Below are 21,915 nucleotides of genomic sequence, written 5' to 3'. Positions count from 1 at the left end.
AGTCGTACGTCTTCACGGCCCGACCGATCAAGCACCAAAACTACAGCACCTCCGAGTTCTAGCACACGTTCAGCTCGATGACGATCCCCGGACTTCGATCCAGCAAAGTGTCGGGGAAGAGTTCCGTCAGCACGACGGCGTGGTGACGATCTTGATGTTCTACCATCGCAGGGCTTCGCCTAAGCACCGCTACAATATTATCGAGGATTATGGTGGAGGGGGGCACCGCACACGGCTAAGAGAACGATCACGAAGATCAACTTGTGTGTCATGGGGTGCCCCCCTGCCCCCGTATATAAAGGAGCAAGGGGGAGAGGCAGCCAAGGGAAGGAGGTGCGCCCAAGGGGGGGCAATCCTACTCCAAGTAGGATTCCCCCCTCTTTCCTAGTCCAAGTAGGAGAGGGGAAGGAAGGGAAGGAGAAGGAGAAGGAAGGAGAGGGAGGAAAAGGAGGAAAGGGGGGCCAGCCCCTAGTCCAATTCGGTTTGGGCTAGGGGGGGGCGTGCGCCCTGCCTCCTCTCTTCCACCACTTGGCCCATGAGGCCCATTGCTTCTTTCTCGTATTCCCGTGACTCCCCGGTACCCCCGAAAATACCCGAATCACTCGGAACCTTTCCGATGTCCGAATATAGTCGTCCAATATATCGATCTTTACGTCTCGACCATTTCGAGACTCCTCGTCATGTCCCCGTTCTCATCCGGGACTCCGAACTCCTTTGGTACATCAAAACTCATAAACTCATAATATAACTGTCATTGAAACCTTAAGCGTGCGGACCCTACGGGTTCGAGAACAATGTATACATGACCGAGACACGTCTCCGGTCAATAACCAATAGCGGAACCTGGATGCTCACATTGGCTCCCACATATTCTATGAAGATCTTTATCGGTCAGACCGCATAACAACATACGTTGTTCCCTTTGTCATCGGTATGTTACTTGCCCGAGATTCGATCGTCGGTATCTCAATACCTAGTTCAATCTCGTTACCGGCAAGTCTCTTTACTCGTTCTGTAATACATCATCTCGCAACTAACTCATTAGGGTAGTGCAATCAATGGGGGTTTAATCTAGTTTTTATTTATCGAAATGACCTTTATAGATGATGAAAAACCTATGGGTTCATTCCACGAACATTCTATAAGGTGTCAGGCCCAAGTAACGGGTAGGCCCATGAAAACGACAGGCCCATGAACACATATTTTCATCATCTAGTTTTGAAACCCTAAATTTCAATTATATAAACCAGAACATACAATTCATTCCATCCGCCGCCGCCAACATCCTTCACTCCTGGTATCCATTAGCTTCCTCGTGTTCTTCTTCTCCAGTTGTCTAGTTGTTATCGCACCTTAACACTTACCCGGTTTCATCGGACAATGACATCTCATTGCCTTATTCGATTTTGACCATCTTTTCTTTGTGGTTACAGCCGCACATGTGGATCCGAGACTCCCGTGAAGAAAAATCGACACTTTCTTCCATATCCGGCAAAGCATGTCAAACATATAGTACATGTTTAGTGTCATTGTCTAGACAACTATCTAGAAAACCCCACACAACTACACCTTAGGCATCTTACCAAGGCCCCTTACTCCAACTACTTGCTACGGCATGAGCACCCCGAACGATGAGACGCCGTTGGTGGGGTCCAACGGCAAGATGCAGTATAAGTCGCGTCGCAAAAAGTACGTGGTACATGGGAAATATTGTTACTCCAAACCTTTTTTCTTACTAAATCAAAGTAAATTTTATTTTAGATCTATGTTATATAGTTCCTTTGGTCCTCAATCGTTATGGTATGTGGTTTATTTGTCATTGATAACACAAATAGTTTTAGTTTATCAGGTTATTTTCAAAAAACATTTTTTTTACTTTAGTATGAGTGATTTTCTTCATAGTTTGATTACACGACTTTTAAAATGAAGTTGAATCAAAATCCAGGTATATCAACTTGTTGTACAACTGTTCTTGCATTGTGGTAGATCTCTTAGTTTCATGAATCTTAAAGTGTTGCTTTAACCTTAAAAGTAGAAAATCAGGTAAAAAAAATTCTAGCAAATCCAGTAAAACAATGTCTTGGTTCAGTTCTACAAAAGAAAAAATTTGAATGTAAATCCAATGATAACATATAATCATCATCATCAACATCATCATCATCATCATCATCATCATCATCATCATCATCATTATCATTTTTTGCGAATGGATTTAAATCCCGTTGCAGAGGGCAATAGCCCCATCTCAGTTACCAACTCCAGTTGTAACCAGCATATATTATTAAATGTTTGCTATTGATATACTCGTGTCCCTATTTGCAATTTGAAAACCCATAACCAGCCATATCCCAACAACCCAATTACTGTACTACATTAAAGGTTTGCCAAAAAAGTGAAAGATGTAAATCCAAGTGTAAACTGCAGGTGCCCGATTAATTGCTTTCATTGATTCTTTTCTAATTTGATTTCCGTAAGAAGAAAATGTAAATCTGATTTCCACGCGGTGCTTAAACCCCAAATCTCTCAACTCTGAAGCGCGACAACGCCTGAGGTCGTCACGCGCCGGAGGTCACAGCGTCGCCCCATCACACCCGCAGAAGCCGAAGCCCGCGCCGCCACCGCCTTTGCAGACGCCGCCGCTGCCTCCAAGGCGTGGGCCGAGAGGAAGGGTAGGGGGAGGGGGAAGAGGAAGGCGGCGGCGGAGGAGGAGAAGCAGGCGCCAGAGCCCCAACCTCTCCCGGCGCGCATGGCGAGGCTGGGCCCGGGGCAGGGGTTAGGGTGCGAGGCGGCGGTGGGGTCGCTGGCGCCCAGCCGGAGCCGGGAGTACAAGCTCTGCAGCAAGCACACCGAGGGCAAGCGCCCGCTCTACGCCATCGGCTTCAACTTCATCGACGCCCGCTACTACGACGTCTTCGCCACCGTCGGCGGCAATCGTGTAAGCCTTCTGTGGTTGCCCGCCCGCTCGATCTTTGCCCTGTCTTTAGATTTGGGAATGTTCTTAATTGTGAGTGGTTGAGTGGGAGAGCTGGGGTTCCGGTGCGCGGGGCTCCATAGGAGGATCCGACCTTCGTGGAGGGATTCCGAGAGTCCCAAATTTTCCACAAAATGGAGGGGGCGACCGCTGGCCAAATCTCACCGTCGAGGCGAAGGGGTGAAGGAACCTCCCAAATAAGGTCGATGGAGCTGCAAGTTTGGCTTTTGGTTCGGAAAATTTGGACCTTCCATTGGGAAACAGGGTGCTGTTTGTCACAAGTTTTGATATATTGTATCTGATAACAACTTGCATATTCGATGGAACTTTCGATCAATATCACAGTGGAGGGAATTGTTGAGAATCTGGTCTTAGTTTTCTTTTCCATAGGCATCCGATCGTAGTTTGATTCGATTAATTGTTACTTCTGGTGTGCTCCTGTCCACAAGTTGACTCTGCTGATCTTGCAGGCGACGACGTACCGTGGCCTCCCCGACGGTAACTTGGCTGTTCTGCAAGCATACATTGATGCGGACGTAAGCTCCATTACAATCTCTAGAATCTTCAGTTTCTTATATTAGTTGTACTTTATCTGAGGCTGACGAGGTCTGCATCTTATCTCAGGATGCTCAGTCATTCTACACTCTGAGCTGGGCTTGTGACCTTGACGGCACACCACTGCTAGTGGCAGCAGGAAGCAATGCGGTCATTCGGGTCATCAACTGTGCCACCGAGAAGTTGTTTAAGGTATAATAGTAGTGCCAGAGTTTTCTACTTTCTTATTGTGGCCAACATGGATGAAGTTTCACTTGCATCAATCTACTATTCAGCTGCTTATTTGATGTCCTTTCTGAAAACAGTTACTTATTTGATAATTGTTGGTTTCTCTGTATTGTCCATTCGAGATGATGATTTGGACTTTTAGGAAAAGTTGTGTTTCTGCTATACAGTAGTTTATTTTTCTCCAAAAGAGATTGTAGATGTCAAATACTTTAGTACGTCTACCGTGGTGAAAACATTTACAACCTAGCAGATCTATTCTTCTGAGGTAGTCATGAAATTGGGCGTATATATTACGATTCAATATCCTAAACTAATGACTACGAACGTGGAGTAAGTTTCTTATTTCGTCTTACAAATCATGCAGAGTTTTCTTGGCCATGGTGATTCAATAAATGAGATAAGAACTCAACCATTGAAGCCTTCGCTCTTCATTTCTGCAAGCAAGGTTGGCAGATAACCTGGTGTGATGCTGGATATACCTATGCCTTTTACCTTTCTGATGCAGTTTATATGGCCTTATATAGGACGAGTCTGTTAGGCTATGGAATGTCCATACAGGTATCTGCATCTTGATTTTTGCTGGAGGAGGAGGTCACCGTAATGAAGTATTGAGTGTTGTAAGTTACACCTACCTCCTAGTGACATTGTTTTATATTGCCACTCACTTCACTGCCCAAAGATATGTTTGGATTGTGGCCAAAAGCTACCCTGCCAATATTTTGTTCATAATCAAAAACGTGGTCTTTGTTAGGATCATGGCCAATTTTCTGGCATGCCAATGCTCGTTTGGCCACCCTAGTTCAGTTTTCTTACCAATGTTGGCCAAATCATGGGCTAGCAAAATCATCACCAAAATTATAGCTAGCCAAATATGGGCTAAATCCGAACACACTCTAAATATAGCTGTCTGCCAGCTACTGGCATTATTGAGTCGATCATTTTAGTTAGTATCACTGAAAAATAAAACATGTTATCTCGGCACTAACTGTCCTTTCATTCATACTTCCGTTATATCAGGACTTCCACCCTTCTGATATCTACCGAATTGCCAGTTGTGGCATGGATAATACTGTTAAAATCTGGTCAATGAAAGGTTAGCGAACCATTTCATCAATCTTGCTTCCTATTTACATTTTATTACTGCTGATCACTGACATGGTTTGTTAATGTTGTCATAGAATTTTGGCCATACGTGGAGAAATCCTTTACATGGACTGACCTTCCATCAAAATTTCCAACGAAATTTGTTCAATTTCCGGTATGTTAAGTATCTCTCATCTTTGAACCTGTTATTATGCAAACTTTTAATATTGACCCTCTCAGCATCGTGCTGATATATCCCCTTTCAGCTCATGACTTCCGTGGTTCATTCTAACTATGTTGACTGTACTAGGTGGCTTGGTGACTTCATCCTGTCGAAGGTAAATTGCTCATTTTTGTAGGAGAGACGAATTAGTGTGAACACAATGTTAGAATGCTTACTGGTGCAAAATTTCAGACTATACCTGAAACCTGTAATATCATACTGTACAGTCTTTTTTATATATCAAAGATTAGTGTTGCCACCTGTTTTTCAATGCTGATATAATTATTTCCTGAAGGATGAGAACATCTGATCTGCTTCGCCTTGAACTTGCAGAGTGTTGACAATGAAATTGTTCTGTGGGAGCCAAAAATAAAAGAGCAGGGTCCCGGCGAGGTGATGCAGTTTTACTTTTAAAGAACTATAGGGCTTAACACATTATACTTTTGTACTGATACAAACTAGTTCTGGTTGTGCTCCTTTGTTTCTAAAAATGATGCCGGCCATACTATGTGCCTTCCTCTGAAGTGATTCTTCATTCCATATGCAGGGTAGCATTGATGTTCTTCAGAAGTACCCTGTGCCTGATTGTGACATTTGGTTTATCAAATTCTCATGTGATTTTCACTTCAATCAATTAGCAATAGGTAACACTTTATATTGAAATTATTATCTATCTGCGGACATATTTCTGTATTGTACTTATGTGATTGTCAACAAGTTTCTGAGGATGGCCGTACTTATACACGTGAAAAAACTGATATTTGTAGAAAACATGCTCGTGGCTAATCGTTTGCTCGTAAACGAACTCATCTACATGCACTTGATCAGGGTTAGATGAAATTCAAAAAGTATAACTCTTGTGGTTAATCGTTTGCTTGTAAACAGGCAACCGCGAAGGCAAAATCTATGTGTGGGAAGTGCAGGCGAGCCCTCCTGTGCTAATTACCCGGTAAGTTTAACCGAGCAAGTTCAGCTATTCCCAATTTCTCCTCCTCTGAATGTGGTGGTGGTGCTAGCTACTAACTTGTATGTTCCTGCATGTACACACTGATAATTTCCAGGCTGAGTAGTCCACAATGCAAAATGCCAATAAGGCAGACTGCAGTGTCGTTTGATGGAAGGTACATCACCATATTCCGTTCGCCACCTCTGATCCAGTAGTACCTCTCTAGCACTTATTTTTCCTGTACTTTTATGGATATAGCTTCTCATGTGTGCTATGTGCATCCATTATAGTTTTTCTTCTTTCAAGTCTGCTTTTGGTATTGGTGCATAAGAATTGCATGTCACTCTTCTTCTTTTCTTCCATTCTTCAGCACGATCCTTGCCTGCGGCGAGGATGGCAGCATATACCGCTGGGATGAAGTGGAACATCAAGCTGCAAAAAATTGAAGCAACTGAAAACCACCATCCGTGCGGCCCCATGGCAATGCCAGCCAGTTTGAGCTTGTCCTGGGTAGTTGTTGTGTTGCTTACTTAGTGGGTTGTACCAATTACTTAGTCCAGAAGTTGGGGTGAATGAGCTTATAATGTTGTAAGCTAGGATGTTGTTGATTCGATGATTTGCCGGATGTTTCTGTTTATTACATTGGCTGTATCATGTACCGAATGTGGGAGTTAAACTTAAATCCTCGTTCGCATTCTCATTGAGTTGGCGACCTGCCTGAATTTGGTGGCCTAACACATACCAGAAGGAAACACTTTGTTGGGTGAAGAAGAACCTCGTCATAATCCTGACGCTTGAATGGCCTAAATTTCTCCGTGGCGGTGCCGTCTTTGTGGTCTGGCCTGTTTGGAACGTGTGAGTTTTACAGGGGCTCTGCCGAAATTTGCCATTTCTGCATCAATCGTGGGAGATTCATTCATTCATGTTTTTCTTTTCAAATGTTTCCTCAACCTGAAGTCTCTCTAGGCTCTAGCTATGAGCTTCGTGGCTGGGCGAAGGCAAAGAGGAGGATATGATAGGAAAGGTGGCCGTTTGGCGCCAAAATGTGCCGCGGTCGGGTGGTCTTGATCGCGGGCCGAGAAAGAAATCGTCCTCGCCATTGGCGACCAAGTCACATGATATCTCTGAATAAAAAGTGTTTTTTTGACGGTTTTTCTGAATAAAAAGTTGAACCCGAAGGAACTTGGCTTGTGGGAACGCCCGGTCGATAGATTCTTGTAAAAATCTCTCACGCTGGTTTCTTTCCTTCCCACCAAAAACGATCCGATTGACAAAAGGAAACAGCACCCTCCAGACCCTCGTTGTTTCATCGTCGTCTCGCTAGGTTTCTCACACCCCGAGTTCTCATCCTCGCCGCCGCCGATTCTCGCTGCCAAGATCCGCTAACTAGCCTCCTCGGCGCTCCCTTCGCCTTCTTCCCCGCACCACCCTCCACCCTGCCGCCGCTCCGTCCTCCCGCCGGCGTCACCTCTCTGTCCTTCCCCCGGCGCCGCGGGCGCGCGGCATCCCTCGCTGCCGTGCCTCCCCTGCATCTCGGTCGCTGCCTCGGTGAACTGCACGTGGGTACGAGAGGAATGACGGGTCACGGGGCCACGACGCGTTACCTCACCGCCGCTGGTAATTTTGCATCTTCGCTTACTGATGAATATATTGTTGCTGTGAAATACTAGTAATTTTTCAGTTGCATGCTACTACTTGATAGCTGTGCGTGCGTTTAGATGTTTAGCTCCAAGCAAACCTTGCCGGCTCAACTTATTCACCATGAATTTCCTTTTATCTTGATGATGTAAGCACGAATTCTTACGGTTGCAAGCCAAGTGTATCATTGGGCAAAATGCCCACATTCTTTTGGAGACATGAATGCTGCCAGCACTACTCCTTCCTAGCCTTTTGATTTTGTTTTCACTATATCCAATTCCTCGATGTTCGTGCTTGGTAGGTTTACGGTGTTGGTTACCATAATTTGTGGAAATCAGTATCAAAAGGTGTCATTCTGCCGAATATTAAAATTATTCATGGGTACTTACCTTACTGGAAAAATGATGTACTGCTGGACAACTGTACAAGTATGCAGCTGTTCCTTTTCTCAACGTTCTTTTATCTTCATAACTCATCACCAAGGATCACTGGACATATGTTAATTGAATTAATCAACTACACTGGGTTATGTGTTGTCCCTCTTCGTCAGAGAGGTGTTTTTCTGTTTCTTATTTCGATGATATGCAGAAGTATTTAACCCTGCATTTTTTACCCATAACTTGGTTGTGCTAATTAATACGAAGCTACATGAAACTTATATGTGGATTCGATTTGGACTTTCTGTACATAGCCGAGTTCAGATTCATTGTGAGCTAAACAGTAATACTTTTAATCATCAGTAACTTGATAAATTTTGACCTAAAAACACATATTCACGTAGTTATCTAACTAATTATTTTACATTTATATAACCTTACAAGTTGGATACACACATTTCTCGTGGCACCATCGGCCAACTGGGATAACAAACTAACCAGTGCATGAAAATCTGAAGAGGCACAAGGAAAGTGAGTCACCTATGAGATATGCACAACAGCCCAAGCCTGAGGCAGAAAAGTATTAGGAATTTAGGATTCATTCGTTGTCTTCCTTTTGCTGGTTTTTAGCGAAGGTGTATTCACGTGAGCCGATCGAATACCTTCCTTTTCTTGCCTTCAACTGTCTGATGCATATTGCTTATGTTTTTTTCAGTCATCAATTTACCTTTCCCCACAAAAACAAATGGACCTTTGCCATTTCTTTTGCAGATAATGGTGATGAGCTCAGCAGCAGCATCGTTGTTGGTAAATACCATCGGCACTTACAGTCTACTCCACCTACAAAGAGCTATGGGAAGGTGCACGCTTCAGTGTCCTCAGTCCTAATTTTCTATGTTACTATACTTTTGTGGTGACTATTTACAAATGTTTTGACAACTTTCCTGGTTATACATAGGGCGCTGCAGCAGCATTCGCTAAAGAGCTAGGCTATTTTAACACAGGCAAACATGTTTCCCAAATGAAAGATCGGAAAAGAGCAACAAATCCCATGAATGATGAACCAAAAAGGCGTACAGTTTTTCAAAATATTTCTGAGAAACATTTAGATATGGATGATAGCAAGTTAGATTTGAAGTTCTGTACAGAAAGTCGACAGAAAAAAAACTTTGTTGAGCCAAAGGACTTGTCCCATAAACTACAGACAGAAGATCTTACTTTTGGGAGTTCGACCAAGAGGTAATCACTCCTGTTTGCTGACCCAGGTCATCTGTTGTTTACCTTTAGAAGTTCTATGAACTATGTTATCTCTCTTCTCTAGCATTTCGTAGGTTTTGCTTACGCATCTGAGACTTTTCACTTTGTTGTACGACATTTACGCCTTGTTATGTTATTTTGATTGTGCGCAAATCCATTTATTGATTATTTCTCCTTCTATTGCCACTCTGTCAGCTATACTAATTTGCATTCCATCTATAAATAATATGAATATAAACTTGAACTGCAGCGATGGCAGTGGTAAACGTGTTTGAAACCACTATTGCTTGTGCCGTGCTTCCGGTCTCCCATTGTTACCCCACATAACATTATGTTTCTCTGATAAATTTACTGATGTGCAGATGGTACCATTCCAAGAATCGGACCTACCAATATGGGAGGTTAAATACAGGAAACGAGAATAAGGTGAATACACTGACAACTCTTTCGCGCCTTTCTTTGATAGTTCTGTGGTATTGTTTTTTCCATTCACTCCTTGTGAAATGAAATCTGTTATTTGTACTAAAATTCATATCCGCATCTAGCATTATACTTATTATGGTGTAACATTATTGGTACAAATGCAAAAGTTGTTTGTATTATTTTATCGAGCACTATGTTTTCTGAATATATTTTTCTTAGCATAAACAACAGAGAAGCCCTATACTTTGAACAATAAATGTTTTGGGTTAAAACCTCTATCTGCCAAATACAAATAATGGTCATGCAATCATATAAGGTGTTTAGATTTTATTTACCAAGAAGACCGTCATTGCTGTGTATGTACTTCATCATTTATTTCATTGATATTAGCTGCAAATGTTAGACATGAATTAAGATTTCTACATATGTATTCCAATGATGTTTTTGTCATTTTCAGGAATTGGTTTTCTTCAGTGACGAAGATACAAAACCCGCTAAATCTGTTGATGTCAAGGTGGCTAATAAACGGCAAATTGGTAACACAATAGGTAATGATGTTCTTGCCTACTAACATTTCATCACTATATGTTAAAATAGCGACCAATTATAAAATGTAGTGGAAATTTGCATTGTTGGATCGATAGGTATTACGAGCGGCTGCGGATGAGGGGGGGGGGGGGTCACTAGCAATGAAGAGTTTGTAAAATGTGTCTAAGCGATGGTAACAACAGTAATGCTAGAGAATGGGCGGATTAGTGCATGTACAAAGGTGGCATATGGATATAGATGCCCCACGACAAAAAGTAGTTTGAGGCATCTATATTGATTTTCTCCCCCCCTCCCCCCCTCCCTCCCCCCCAATGCAAGCTACTACTAGTGGGCTTCATCAAAGAATAGAAAGTGATTCTCACTACACATGTATCCATACTCACTACTTCAACTTTTTCTACTTTATGCACCTGACCACATTTTTTATCTTCAAGCACCCGCCTCCTGCAGAGGATCCCGCTTCCCCATCCCAATCTACTTTTCCTGTCATCCAATCCTACATGGCATGTGAGGCATCACCCTGAGGCTATGCATTGACCATGGCCTTAAGAGAATGAAAGTGGACGGAAAGGAAATGTAGGGAAAAAGATGATGTTTTGTCTTGCAAGAGGAGGACGATTAAGAGCATCTCTAGCGGATCCTGCAAACCGGACGTCCAGCAAAATAAACGTCGGTTTGCGGGACGGAGGGGGTTTGCCCGGCCCGAATAAATCCCCCAATTTTGGCCGTCTCGGAAACTTTTTGTGGGATCCCGAATCCACGAGCTCATTTCGTTCATATCTACGGGATTTCAATCAATTTTGCCAGCTCCTCTTTCCTTTTGCGTGAACGCATTTCCGCCCGCTTCTGTTCGCGTCTCCACTCCCCGCCGCCGTCGCCACCGCACATCCCCGTCTGGTCTTGCTGCCTCGGCTGCCTCACGCCACCCGAAAGCTTCGCCACCCTGCTCCACATCCATTCCACCAAGTTTCGGCAAGGGGGTGGGGGGAGGGGGGTGCCCATTTGTGTCCAGGGCTCGTGGCCATCGTTGGCGCCATGGATCCCATCCCGGAGCTTGGCGCACGACCTTGTAGCTGGTGGATCCGGTTGGTCGCCAGTGAGCCTTGGAATCGATGGGGCTCGCCCACGCGCGTAGGAGGAAGGCGGCGGCGCGGCTTTGCATCAGTCGGCGGGGAGAAGAAAGGGCGGCGTAGCGCGGCTTTGCTTCGGCCGGCTTCGGGCGAGGTATGTCCAACACTCGCGGGGTTGTGCTCGATTTGGCTCGGAGTAGGTTCGGGTGAAATTCATGGGGTTTCATGTGCATTTTATAGATGGATTGGAGTTCGTCCTCATTGTCTTCATCCGATGATTCGAACAATTTGGTGTTGTAATAATTATTCAAATTTGAACATTTGTTGTGATGAAAATGATTGCTGTATTGTGAATTGCTTTTCGGACCATTTATATTTATATTATGATTCCATTTGGTTTTCTTTGTTGAAGTCTCTGATTTACGAAGCTATGAAAATTTTGCGATACCGCAAGCCCTCCGATGCGGAACATATCACGTAAACGCGTCCCGCAAACATTTGCGGGTTGGTTTATGGGGTCTGTTCCGCCAAAGGGTCGCGGTACCGTAAATAAGTTTTGCTAGGGATAGAGAGTTGTTATTGCTCATTATATTGACGACCCTCCCCAATAACCCGACCCTCGCCGCCGATGCTGCCTTCCTCGCCCTTGAGCGGTGTCTGTCGTCACGATGTCTTTATTGGTAGTGTGCTTCCTGATGAAGCTATGTACCTAGGGTAGGGTCATGGACCTGTCCTAACTGCCCTACCCAGGGACATCTCTAGAAGAAATCACCTTTCAATCGACTTGAAGGTGTTCCACTCGACAGACTCAAAGACACTCGACCAAGAAGCAATCACTCGACCAAGATCCAACCACTCGACGGCCAGGAGACCTAAAGTCACTCGGCATGCTAACGGTCGGTCATTAAATATTTTTTATGGTCATCATAGCACTTTATTACCAGCGTTACCAGTAATGCCCCGCCTTAATGTACATTGAACCCTTTGTAATGTGGGTTGGCCGGGGTCCTGGCGCACTCTATATAAGCCACCCCCTCCTTCGAGACAAGGGTTCGCACCTCTGTAACTCATACTCACATAATCCAGTCGACCGCCTCCGGGCTCCGAGACGTAGGGCTATTACTTCCTCCGAGAAGGGCCTGAACTCGTAAACCTTGCGTGCTTACAACTTCTCCATAGCTAAGATCTTGCCTCTCCATACTTACCCCCCTACACTACTGTCAGACTTAGAACCACGACAGTTGGCGCCCACCGTGGGGTAGGTGCTTTAGCGTTTATTGGAGGAGTTGCGACCTTTTCCGACTCGAATCATCATGGTTTTCGGCGGAGTTTCGGTGGAGGGCCGCGAGATCCGTCTCGGGCGCTCACGTTCATCGTCGATGACTTTGCTTGGCTCCAGGAGGCTCCGCTCGACGTGGACGCACTCCCTGCTCGCGGTGCAACGCACTTTAGCGCGTGCGTCCGCGGCGTTCTCCTGCGGCAACCGTCGACCCCCTACCGATCGGCTCCTGTGTTGTCCTCCCTCCCCGTTTCCCGCCGGCGCAAGCGCTCCGGTCGGTCGAGACTTCAGCGGTGGGTGAGGCACGCGGTGGCACGTCAGTCGGCCACCCCTCAAGTCGTGGCGATCGAGCCCGACGAATCCCTCTACGGCCTGTTCGACCTGTCGACTGGCTCCGCATAGACCGCATCCGAGTGCGACAGCAGTGATCCGGCGACGGAGGTTCTGATGGTCGATGGACCGCCCAGTCCTCCCGGTTTTCCCCGCACCGACGGAGGCGCGGGTGGAGGCGACCCGTCGCGTCTCCATGAGGAGTATCTTCCCGAGCCTCTCACGTCGCTGCAGAGAGAAGAACTTCGCCGCTGGAACGTGGATGCACTGCACACTCCTATCGTTGGAAAAACCCCCGAGGCTCGCGCCTTGGAGGACGCGCGCCTGGCAAACTTGGCCGAGCGCACTCGACTGGAGAACCTCTAGCGAGCACTCGACAAGCGTGCGCGACAACGGGTTCCCGAATCCAGTCGACGTCAGCTCTTCCCGCCCCGCAGGTATATTGAACTCCGATTCAGAATTTAGCAGCTGCGGCCCGTATTGCGGAGTCGATTCAGCCTTCCCAGTCGGAGGCTGGCAAAGGCTTGCTGCAGATCAGAGCGTTACTCCGGGCAGCAGGAGATCAGAATTCCGCTGTTTCTCAGTCGCGGAACAGGATTCACAGCAGATCCGTTGCCGCGGACACAGTCCAGTCGGCTCACAGCCCGAGATCGCCCCCGAGGCGTGAGGGACGTGGAGACCGGCGTGACCAGTATGGGAACCATGAGCAGTATGATCACCGAGTCGATCGTGACGGTCGACGTCGAGTGCCCACGCCTCCCCCGAGGAGCGGGTCGTATGTGCCTCGCCAGCAGGATGACAGATGCCCTCATAATGGTGGGTGAAGGATTCCAGTTGACCCCAGAGGGCCAGGCTTTGACGCGAGATCCATTCTCGTCCAAGGTCTGGTCGACAAGAACAGGGCTCACCGAGAAGGTCACGACAGAGATGCACTTACCAGCAGCAGAGTACATGTTTCGGGGCCAGAGTGCTTTAGTAGAGCCATCAGGGCCGCTGTGATTCCTCCCAACTTCAGGTTGGCGACGGGAGTCAGTAAGTTCACTGGCGAGTCCAAGCCCGATACTTGGCTTGAGGACTACCGAGTGGCCGTCCAGATTGGTGGCGGCAATGATGAAGTGGCCATGAAGCACCTGCCTCTCATGTTGGAGGGCTCGGCCAGAGCGTGGCTGAACCAGTTAGCACCTAGCAGCATTTACACTTGGGAAGATCTCTCCCGAGTGTTCGTCACCACATTTGAAGGCACATGCAAGCGACCGGCAGGACTGACGGAACTCCGGTCTTGCGTGCAGAAGCCGAATGAAACTTTGAGGGATTACATCCAGAGGTGGATCACGTTACACCACTCGGTGGAGAATGTGCCTGACCACCAAGCAGTTTGTGCCTTCAAGGAAGGCGTCAAGTATAGAGAACTAAATTTGAAATTTGGTCGAACCAGGGATAAGTCCCTGAATCGGATGATGGAGATTGCCACCAAGTACGCTAATGGCGAAGATGAGGATCGACTCAGGAGTGGCAAGCTCAAGTCAGTCACCCAAGAAACCGGAGGCAATTCCAATCGGAAACAGAAACGGAAAGCCGAGCCAGCGGCTCCCGGGGAAGCCTTGGCTTTAACCCAAGGAAAGTTTAAAGGGAAACCTAAAGGGCCTTGGAACCCCAAAAAGGTTAAAGACCAGGACGGAAATGATGTGTTGGACTTGCCATGTCTCGTCCACACAAACAAAGATGAGGGTAATTTCATTTACCCAAAACATACCACTCGACAGTGTCGACTCTTGATCCAGCAGTTCCAGGGCAAGCAGCCCAAAGGTAAGGAAAAGGAGTCGGACAAGGTCGAGGACAAAGAGGACAGTGACGAGGAATACCCTCAAGTCAATTCCACCCTGATGATTTTTGCTGATGTTAAGAGCAAAAGTCGACTGAAAGTCATCAACCGAGAGGTGAATATGGTTGCTCTGGCGACACCAAGTTATTTGAAATGGTCCCAGACTGCCATCACGTTCGACCAGTCCGATCACCCAACGCATATTGCCACCCCTGGGAGGCAAGCTCTTGTGGTCGACCCAGTGGTTGAAGGCACTCGACTGACCAAAGTCTTGATGGATGGTGGCAGTGGTTTGAACATATTGTATTTAGAGACGTTGAAAGGGATGGGCATTCCGATGTCCAGACTCAGTGCCAGCAACATGAGTTTTCATGGAGTCATTCCTGGGAAGAAGGCTGAATCACTCGGCCAGATTGCTCTTAATGTGGTTTTCGGTGATTCCAAGAATTACCGCAAAGAGAAGTTGACATTTGAAGTTATAGACTTTCAGAGTGCCTACCACGCTATTTTGGGTAGGCCGGCTTATACACGTTTCATGGCCCGACCATGTTATGTGTATCTCAAATTGAAGATGCCTGGCCCCAAAGGTGTGATCACTATTACGGGCAATAGGAAGAAAACGGAAGAATGTTTTCAGAAAGGTTCAAAGATCGCCGATGCTCAGATGGCAGTGGTGGAGTTGCAGGAATACTAGAAGACTGCAGACCCGAGTGATTTGTTGCGAGCCAAGAAGCCCGCTACAGAGTCAGCTTTTCAGTCGACTGGCGATACGAAGACAGCTCACATCCACCCGACTGACCCCAGCGCTGCTCCAACTCATATCTCGACAACACTCGACTCCAAATAGGAAGAAGCGCTCATCCAGTTCCTTCATGAGAACTGAGACATTTTCGCATGGAAGCCCTCTGACATGCCGGGTGTTCCCAGGGGGCTGGCTGAGCACCGCCTAAGAGTCGACTCAAAAGTAAAACCTGTCAAGGAACATCTCCGACGGTCCGTCGTCCAGAAGAGGAAGGCCATTGGCGAAGAGGTGGCTCGGCTCTTAGCGGCGGAGTTCATCCGAGAAATCTACCACTCCGAGTGGCTCGCCAATGTTGTCATGGTCCCCAAGAAGGACAAGTCATTTCGCATGTGCATTGACTTTAAACATATCAATCGGGCCTGCCCGAAAGATCATTTTCCTCTCCCCCGCATCGACTAGATAGTCGACTCGACTGCGGGATGTGAGCGACTGTCTTTTTTAGATGCCTATTCCGGGTACCATCAGATCCGTCTGTATGGGCCTGACGAGATCAAAACAGCTTTCATCACTCCATTCGGGTGCTTTTGTTATGTTACCATGCCATTCGGCCTCAAGAATGCCGGAGCCACATTCATGAGGATGATTCAGAAGTGTTTGCTCACCCAAATCAGTCGGAATGTGGAGGCGTACATGGACGATATTGTGGTCAAGTCACGGAAGGGTTCCTGCCTGCTGACTGACCTTGCTGAAACCTTTTGCCAACCTCAGAAGGTTTGATATCAAGCTTAATCCATCAAAATACACATTCGGGGTTCCTGGCGGAAAGTTACTCGGTTTTCTCGTTTCCGAACGGGGAATCGACGCCAATCCAGAAAAAGTCGGTACTATACTCTGAATGAAAAGTCCTGTGCGAGTGCACGATGTTCAGAAGCTTACTGGTTGCTTGGCCGCCCTAAGTCGATTCATATCTCGTCCCGGTGAAAAGGCATTGCCTCTTTACCGATTGATGAAGAAGTCTGACAAGTTCGAGTGGACTCCTGAAGCTGACGCAGCGTTCGCAGAGTTCAAAGCTCTGCTCTCCACCCGGCCGGTGCTTGCTGCCCCAATCAGCAAGGAGCCTTTGCTGCTTTACATTGCAGTCACAGGACAGGTCGTCAGTACGGTACTTACGGTCGAGCGGGAAGAAGAAGGGAAAACCTTCAAAGTTCAGCGCCCAGTGTATTATATTTCTGAAGTCTTGACCCCATCGAAGCAAAGATATCCTCATTATCAGAAGCTCGTATATGGGATTTATATGACCACAAAGAAAGTTGCCCACTACTTCTCTGATCATTCCATTACAGTCGTGAGCGACGCTCCATTGTCAGAGATCTTGCATAACAGGGACGCAACTGGTCGAGTGGCAAAATGGGCGATTGAACTCCTTCCTCTAGATATCAAGTTTGAGGCAAAGAAAGCTATCAAGTCCCAGGCAATCGCGGATTTCGTCGCTGAGTGGATTGAACAGTAACTGCCGACTCAGGTTCACTCGGAGCATTGGACCATGTTCTTTGACGGTTCCAAGATGCTAAATGGTTCTGGCGCCGGAGTGGTGTTGGTCTCCCCCAGAGGAGACAAACTCAGATATGTTCTTCAAATCCACTTTGATTCCTCTAACAACGAGGCAGAATACGAAGCACTTTTATATGGGTTGCGCATGGCCATTTCACTCGGCGTCCGTCGTCTCATGGTCTATGGCGACTCAGATTTGGTGGTCAATCAAGTGATGAAGGAATGGGACGTCAGAAGTCCAGCCATGATTGGTTATTGCAATGCAGTGAGAAAGCTGGAGAAGAAATTTTGAGGGGTTAGAGCTTCATCACATACCCCAACTGAAAAATCAAGCAGCTGATGATCTGGCAAAAATAGGTTCCAAAAGAGAAGCCATTCCCAGCAATGTGTTTTTGAAACACATCCACACACCATCAGTCTAGGAGGATCCCTTCACTGAAGAGGCCCCGCAACCAAAAAGCGCCACGGATCCGACTGAAGTTGAAGTTCCAGCTGTGGTCGACCTGATCATGGAAGTCTTGGTTATCACTCCCGTCTGGACAGAACCGTACATCGCGTACATTGTCAGGACCCCGACTCGATGCCACATCGATCTAGCATGTAACACCTCATATCGCTTTGCGGCCTCACGCACGGTATCCCCACGGGTGTCGCCTTACCTTTGCCCGGGACCGTTTGCGCATTTTGGCACACGTATATGATGGTGTCGCTAGCATCCATATGATAAAGAGCCCGGGCTGACATGGCTAGTCGTAAATTCAAAGTGGCACTAACATACAGGGACAGGCATTCATGACCCAGCATCGAACGTGTCGGTCATCAGCGAGTGAATCCAGGCTGTAGCACTGGGCTAACAGGACTCCGGTGAACCGGGCTGTAGCGGGCTAGCAGGACTCCGGTATTCATCGCGTGACATTTCCCCGAAGGGACAGACACAGGATCGAAGAAGGACACATGCCGGCCAGCCTAAGTGTTCCGGAGCAGTAGCAAGCTACCAGGGCTCAGTGGAAGCACTAGGAGACATTTCCCGGTAAGAGAGGCTACTAGGAATAAACAACTAGATAGTCAGATCCCACACATAGCAATACACATTACACATACGCATAACATGCAAGTATGTGTTGTACAACATGGCATCACAGCATAACTCAACAACTCATATAGATAAAGGCTCAGAAGAGCCGTCATAGCAATTATTGCAAACAGGGGTCACAAGACCCATCATACAGAGCATTCAAGCAACAAGCGGAAGCATTACATGTCTGGGTACAGACATCTACAAATGAAAAAGGCTGAAGAGCCTGACTATCTACAACATCCGATCAAGATCGTAGCTGAGGTACTAGCTACTAGTCGAAGTCCACGAGAACACTAGTAAGACCGAAGTCTCCGCTGCAAAAACATAAATAAAGCAACATGAGTACAAAGGTACTCAGCAAGACTTACATCAGATCCTATCATACATGCATCTGTATCAAGAGGTAACGTGGGGTTTAGTTGCAGCAAGCCAGCTTTGACTCTGTGGCTATCCTGTTCTACGACTACCAGAAACTCTTGAGGTGAAACAACGTACACGAGTCCACTAATCACCACACAATACACTACTATGGATTCATCCCCGTCTCCCTACGAGAAGGCCATCCATAGCACTCACACATGTCTTGAGCATTTTAGGGTATCCACTTCAAGTTGTCTATGTACCATGTAAGCATCCAAGAAGTCCATAACCGCGGACCCGGCTATTCGAATAGATCATGTTAACCCTGCAGGGGTGTACTTCTTCACACACGCTCTCGCCACTTACCGCCATGTACACGTCATGTATCTCGGCAACCTTCAAGCGGAAGCCTGGCGAGGGTGTCGGCCACGACCTGACTAACCACACAAGACTCTAGTCCAGGTTTATCGCCTATTCGGGTTCCATCCGCAAGGAGATCCGGCCGGGGTGTCGCTCACGGCCCCAAACGATGTGAGCAGGGTTCCCGAGCCCACCAACCGGGTGCCACTCGGTACACCGTGCCACGTGTGCCTAGTCTGTCCCAAGCCCACCCTGCCGGGTGCCACTTGGTAGAAAAATAGCACTACCTACAAACACCAGAAACTAGTTGCGACTCCTGGACAGAGACCAAGTTGGTTAATAAGTCGAGAGGGGTCGAGTTACCGGAACCCAATGTGTGGTAGTATCGAGTCATTGGACAACATACATAGAACTCAGTGCTTAAGGACGGTTCCAATGAGACAACCCACCATGTACTCCTACATGGCCTCTCACCGCTACCTTTACCAAATCGTGTTCACACACTTCACTCTCAGCATCAGAACATATCGTGACACTCCAATTCATTCCCAATGAATCAGACCTGACACAACTCTAAGCAATAGCAGGCATAGCATGGTAGGAACACAACAATGGCTTCAATCAACTCCTACACATGCTAGTGGGTTTCAACTATTTACTGTGGCAATGACAGGTCATGCAGAGGAATGGGTTCAACTACCGCAGCACAAAGTAGCAGATGAATCGTTGTTGTCCTAATGCAATAACTGAGAGCAGGAGCGAGAGAGTAGGGTTTTATCGAAATGAACAAGGGGGTTTGCTTGCCTGGTAAATCAACAAGGAAGGCACTGCTTCACAGACAGGTACTCTGGAACGTCTCCGGAGTAGGACCTATCGAGAAGGAACGGTGCCGGCAATCAATACACAATCATATGCAACAATATGATGCATGAACATGGCATGTAGATGTGATGCTGTTTGAGCTAATGCAACTAGTAAACATTTGGTTTGAAGTCCATTTGAACAAAAGGTTCAAATGCATCTCTAAATTAGGTCTCTTATATATGCCATAATGTGTTTTCCCATATTCAGCATGTATAAGTTGGTTTTTCATGCATGAAACTAGTACAGATGGAAAGGTTGCATTTTTCTGATAATTTTTCATATATAAATTATTTTAATCTGAGCTACGGTTGAATTGTTATGAATTTTTGAAGTTTAAAATAATTTCTGGAATTTCCTGATTTAAATAATTCCAGAAAATAAATAATTGCGTCAGCATGACGTCAGCACGACGTCAGCGGTCAACTGGGCTGGTCCGGGTCAAACCTGACGTGTGGGACCCACACGTCAGTGACAGGGGGTTAACAGGGGTTAATTTAATTTAATTAAAAGGTTAGGGGGGGTCGGGCCCACTGGTCAGCGACCCTGGGGGGTCAAACCCGGTCAACTCGCCGGCGTTTAGCCGCCGGCGAGGCCCGAGACGGCGGAACGCCGCGGGAATCACCCACAGGGCTCCGTTCGGGGCGTGTTTAGGCTCTTCGAAGAGCTGGCGATGCGGCGCGTCGAGTAGTGCCCTCGGCCGGAGCTGGGGTGGCCGAGAACGACGTCGGCGACCACGTTTGCGGCCGCCGGAGTTCGGCTGTGTTCGGGGGCGCGGCTGCAGCGTGCAAATGCGCGAACTAAAGCGCTAGCGGGGCACTACGAGGTGCGGCGAGAGTGCTAGGTGCACTGGCGTGGCCAAAAGGTCGCCGGAGCAACGCCGGCGACAAGCTCGAGCGGAGGCGAGCTTCGGCCATGGCGGAGCTAAGGCCTAGACGGGGCAAACGGACACGGGGAGGAGGGGGTTCGGTGCGGGGGCTCACCGCGGAATCAGCGAGCGCGAGGGCGAGGTCGGGGATGCCCGGTAGCTTCCGAATCGCCGGCGAGGATCCACGGCGGCCGGAGGCGAATTTGGCGACGGCGACGGCTCCACGGGGTGTCCGGAGGGGCACGGCTTGACGGGGAGCTTCAGGGCGGAGGAGCGGAGCTCCTGCGCGTGTCGGGGAGGCGAGGGGAGACCGGTGGCCACGGCAACGGCGAGCGGCGGCAGCGATGGCGCTCGGGTGTGCGAGGGGGAGAGAGAACCAGGGGAGGGGGAAGGAATGAGAGAGTGAGAGGGCGGTCGGGGCTGCGTGGCGTCGTCCGGGGCGTTCCAGGCGACGAGGAGGAAGCAGGAGGTGGCCAGGGAAGCAGGAGGTGGAGGCGCGGCGGTGCGCGCGCGTCGGCACGCGCCGTTCCCCTGTCGGGGAGGAAGACGACAGAGGAGGGGGGCCAGGTGGGCTGGGCCGCCTCCTGGCTGGGCCGGCCTGCTGCTGCTGGGCTGCGCAGGGGAGAGCCCCAGGTAAGCACAGGTGAGGTTTTCCTGTTTTATTTCCCTTTTCTATTTTTTTCTGACATTTGTTTGGTTTAATAAAAATACCAAACCATTTTATTTTATTATGCCAATTTTTGTAGGGGCTAATGGTATTATTCCAGAGCTCTGTTATAATTGGCATAATTTTGGACATATAAAATATATATAACATTTATATATCCAAGCAAATAATTATTGTATTAATTCCAAATGGCCAAAATAAATATCCATGAGCTCCTAAAAATATTGTTTTGATTTTTATCTCTGTCCAATATTTTTAGAGGGCATCATGAGCATTTTCTTGGACCCTTTTGGAGAAATTTTTATTTGGGTCATTTTCAAAAAAATGATTCTGAGGGTTCCACCAATCCTCATTTCAAATTTAAAAGAAATTTAAATATGATGCACAAATAGCTAGCTAGTCTAAGTCATACCAGACTAGGGATGTGACAACTCGCCCCCACTTGAAAGAATCTCGTCTCGAGATTCAGGGGTCGACGGAAAGAAAGCGGGGTACTCCAGTCGAAGACGATCTTCTCGCTCCCAAGTAGCTTCTCTCTCGGAATGATGAGACCACTGAACTTTGAGAAACTTGATGTTCTGACGTCGAGTGACACGCTCTGCTTGATCAAGAATGCGAACCGGGTACTCTCGGTATGTGAGGTTATCTTGGAGATCAAGCGTTTCGTGGTCCACTCC

The 21,915-nt window shown here is 47.5% G+C and overlaps 2 protein-coding genes across 3 annotated transcripts in view; both read left to right on the top strand.

The window, feature by feature from the left end:
* The first annotated feature begins 2,534 nt into the window (after nt 1-2,534).
* LOC123147438 (polycomb group protein FIE1) lies at nt 2,535-6,706 on the top strand. The gene is made up of 13 exons (XM_044566685.1): nt 2,535-2,935; nt 3,442-3,507; nt 3,596-3,718; nt 4,119-4,199; nt 4,279-4,371; nt 4,772-4,847; nt 4,933-5,012; nt 5,104-5,175; nt 5,394-5,453; nt 5,608-5,704; nt 5,946-6,009; nt 6,122-6,181; nt 6,377-6,706. The coding sequence occupies exons 1-13, from the start codon at nt 2,747-2,749 to the stop codon at nt 6,450-6,452; spliced, it is 1,137 nt and encodes a 378-aa protein (XP_044422620.1). The 5' UTR covers nt 2,535-2,746; the 3' UTR covers nt 6,453-6,706.
* Nucleotides 6,707-7,254: 548 nt separating this feature from the next.
* The window catches only part of LOC123147439 (uncharacterized), a 31,936-nt gene continuing 17,275 nt past the window's right edge, over nt 7,255-21,915 (top strand). The window contains exons 1-6 of one of the 2 annotated variants that reach the window (XM_044566688.1): nt 7,255-7,623; nt 8,793-8,881; nt 8,980-9,260; nt 9,641-9,704; nt 10,159-10,249; nt 10,346-12,154. In XM_044566688.1, coding sequence (XP_044422623.1) covers nt 7,581-7,623; nt 8,793-8,881; nt 8,980-9,260; nt 9,641-9,704; nt 10,159-10,249; nt 10,346-10,368 — 591 coding nt within the window. In that variant the 5' untranslated portion in view covers nt 7,255-7,580 and the 3' untranslated portion in view covers nt 10,369-12,154. Of the gene's footprint in view, nt 7,624-8,792; nt 8,882-8,979; nt 9,261-9,640; nt 9,705-10,158; nt 10,250-10,345; nt 12,155-21,915 lie in introns of those variants that run through there. The other variant, XM_044566686.1, reaches the window with a different exon arrangement.

The sequence above is a fragment of the Triticum aestivum genome, chromosome 7A (assembly GCF_018294505.1).
Source record: "Triticum aestivum cultivar Chinese Spring chromosome 7A, IWGSC CS RefSeq v2.1, whole genome shotgun sequence".
Lineage (NCBI taxonomy): Eukaryota > Viridiplantae > Streptophyta > Magnoliopsida > Poales > Poaceae > Triticum > Triticum aestivum.
The sequence above is the reverse complement of the archived record's forward strand: the minus strand, read 5'-3'. Positions and strand labels throughout refer to the sequence as shown.

Coding starts and splice junctions, on each gene's coding strand:
- LOC123147438 (XM_044566685.1), top strand. CDS start 2,747: ATGGCGAGGCTGGGCCCGGGGCAGGGGTTAGGGTGCGAGGCGGCGGTG. Junction 3,508..3,595: donor AAGCATACATTGATGCGGAC/GTAAGCTCCATT, acceptor ATCTTATCTCAG/GATGCTCAGTCATTCTACAC. Junction 5,013..5,103: donor CGAAATTTGTTCAATTTCCG/GTATGTTAAGTA, acceptor ATCCCCTTTCAG/CTCATGACTTCCGTGGTTCA.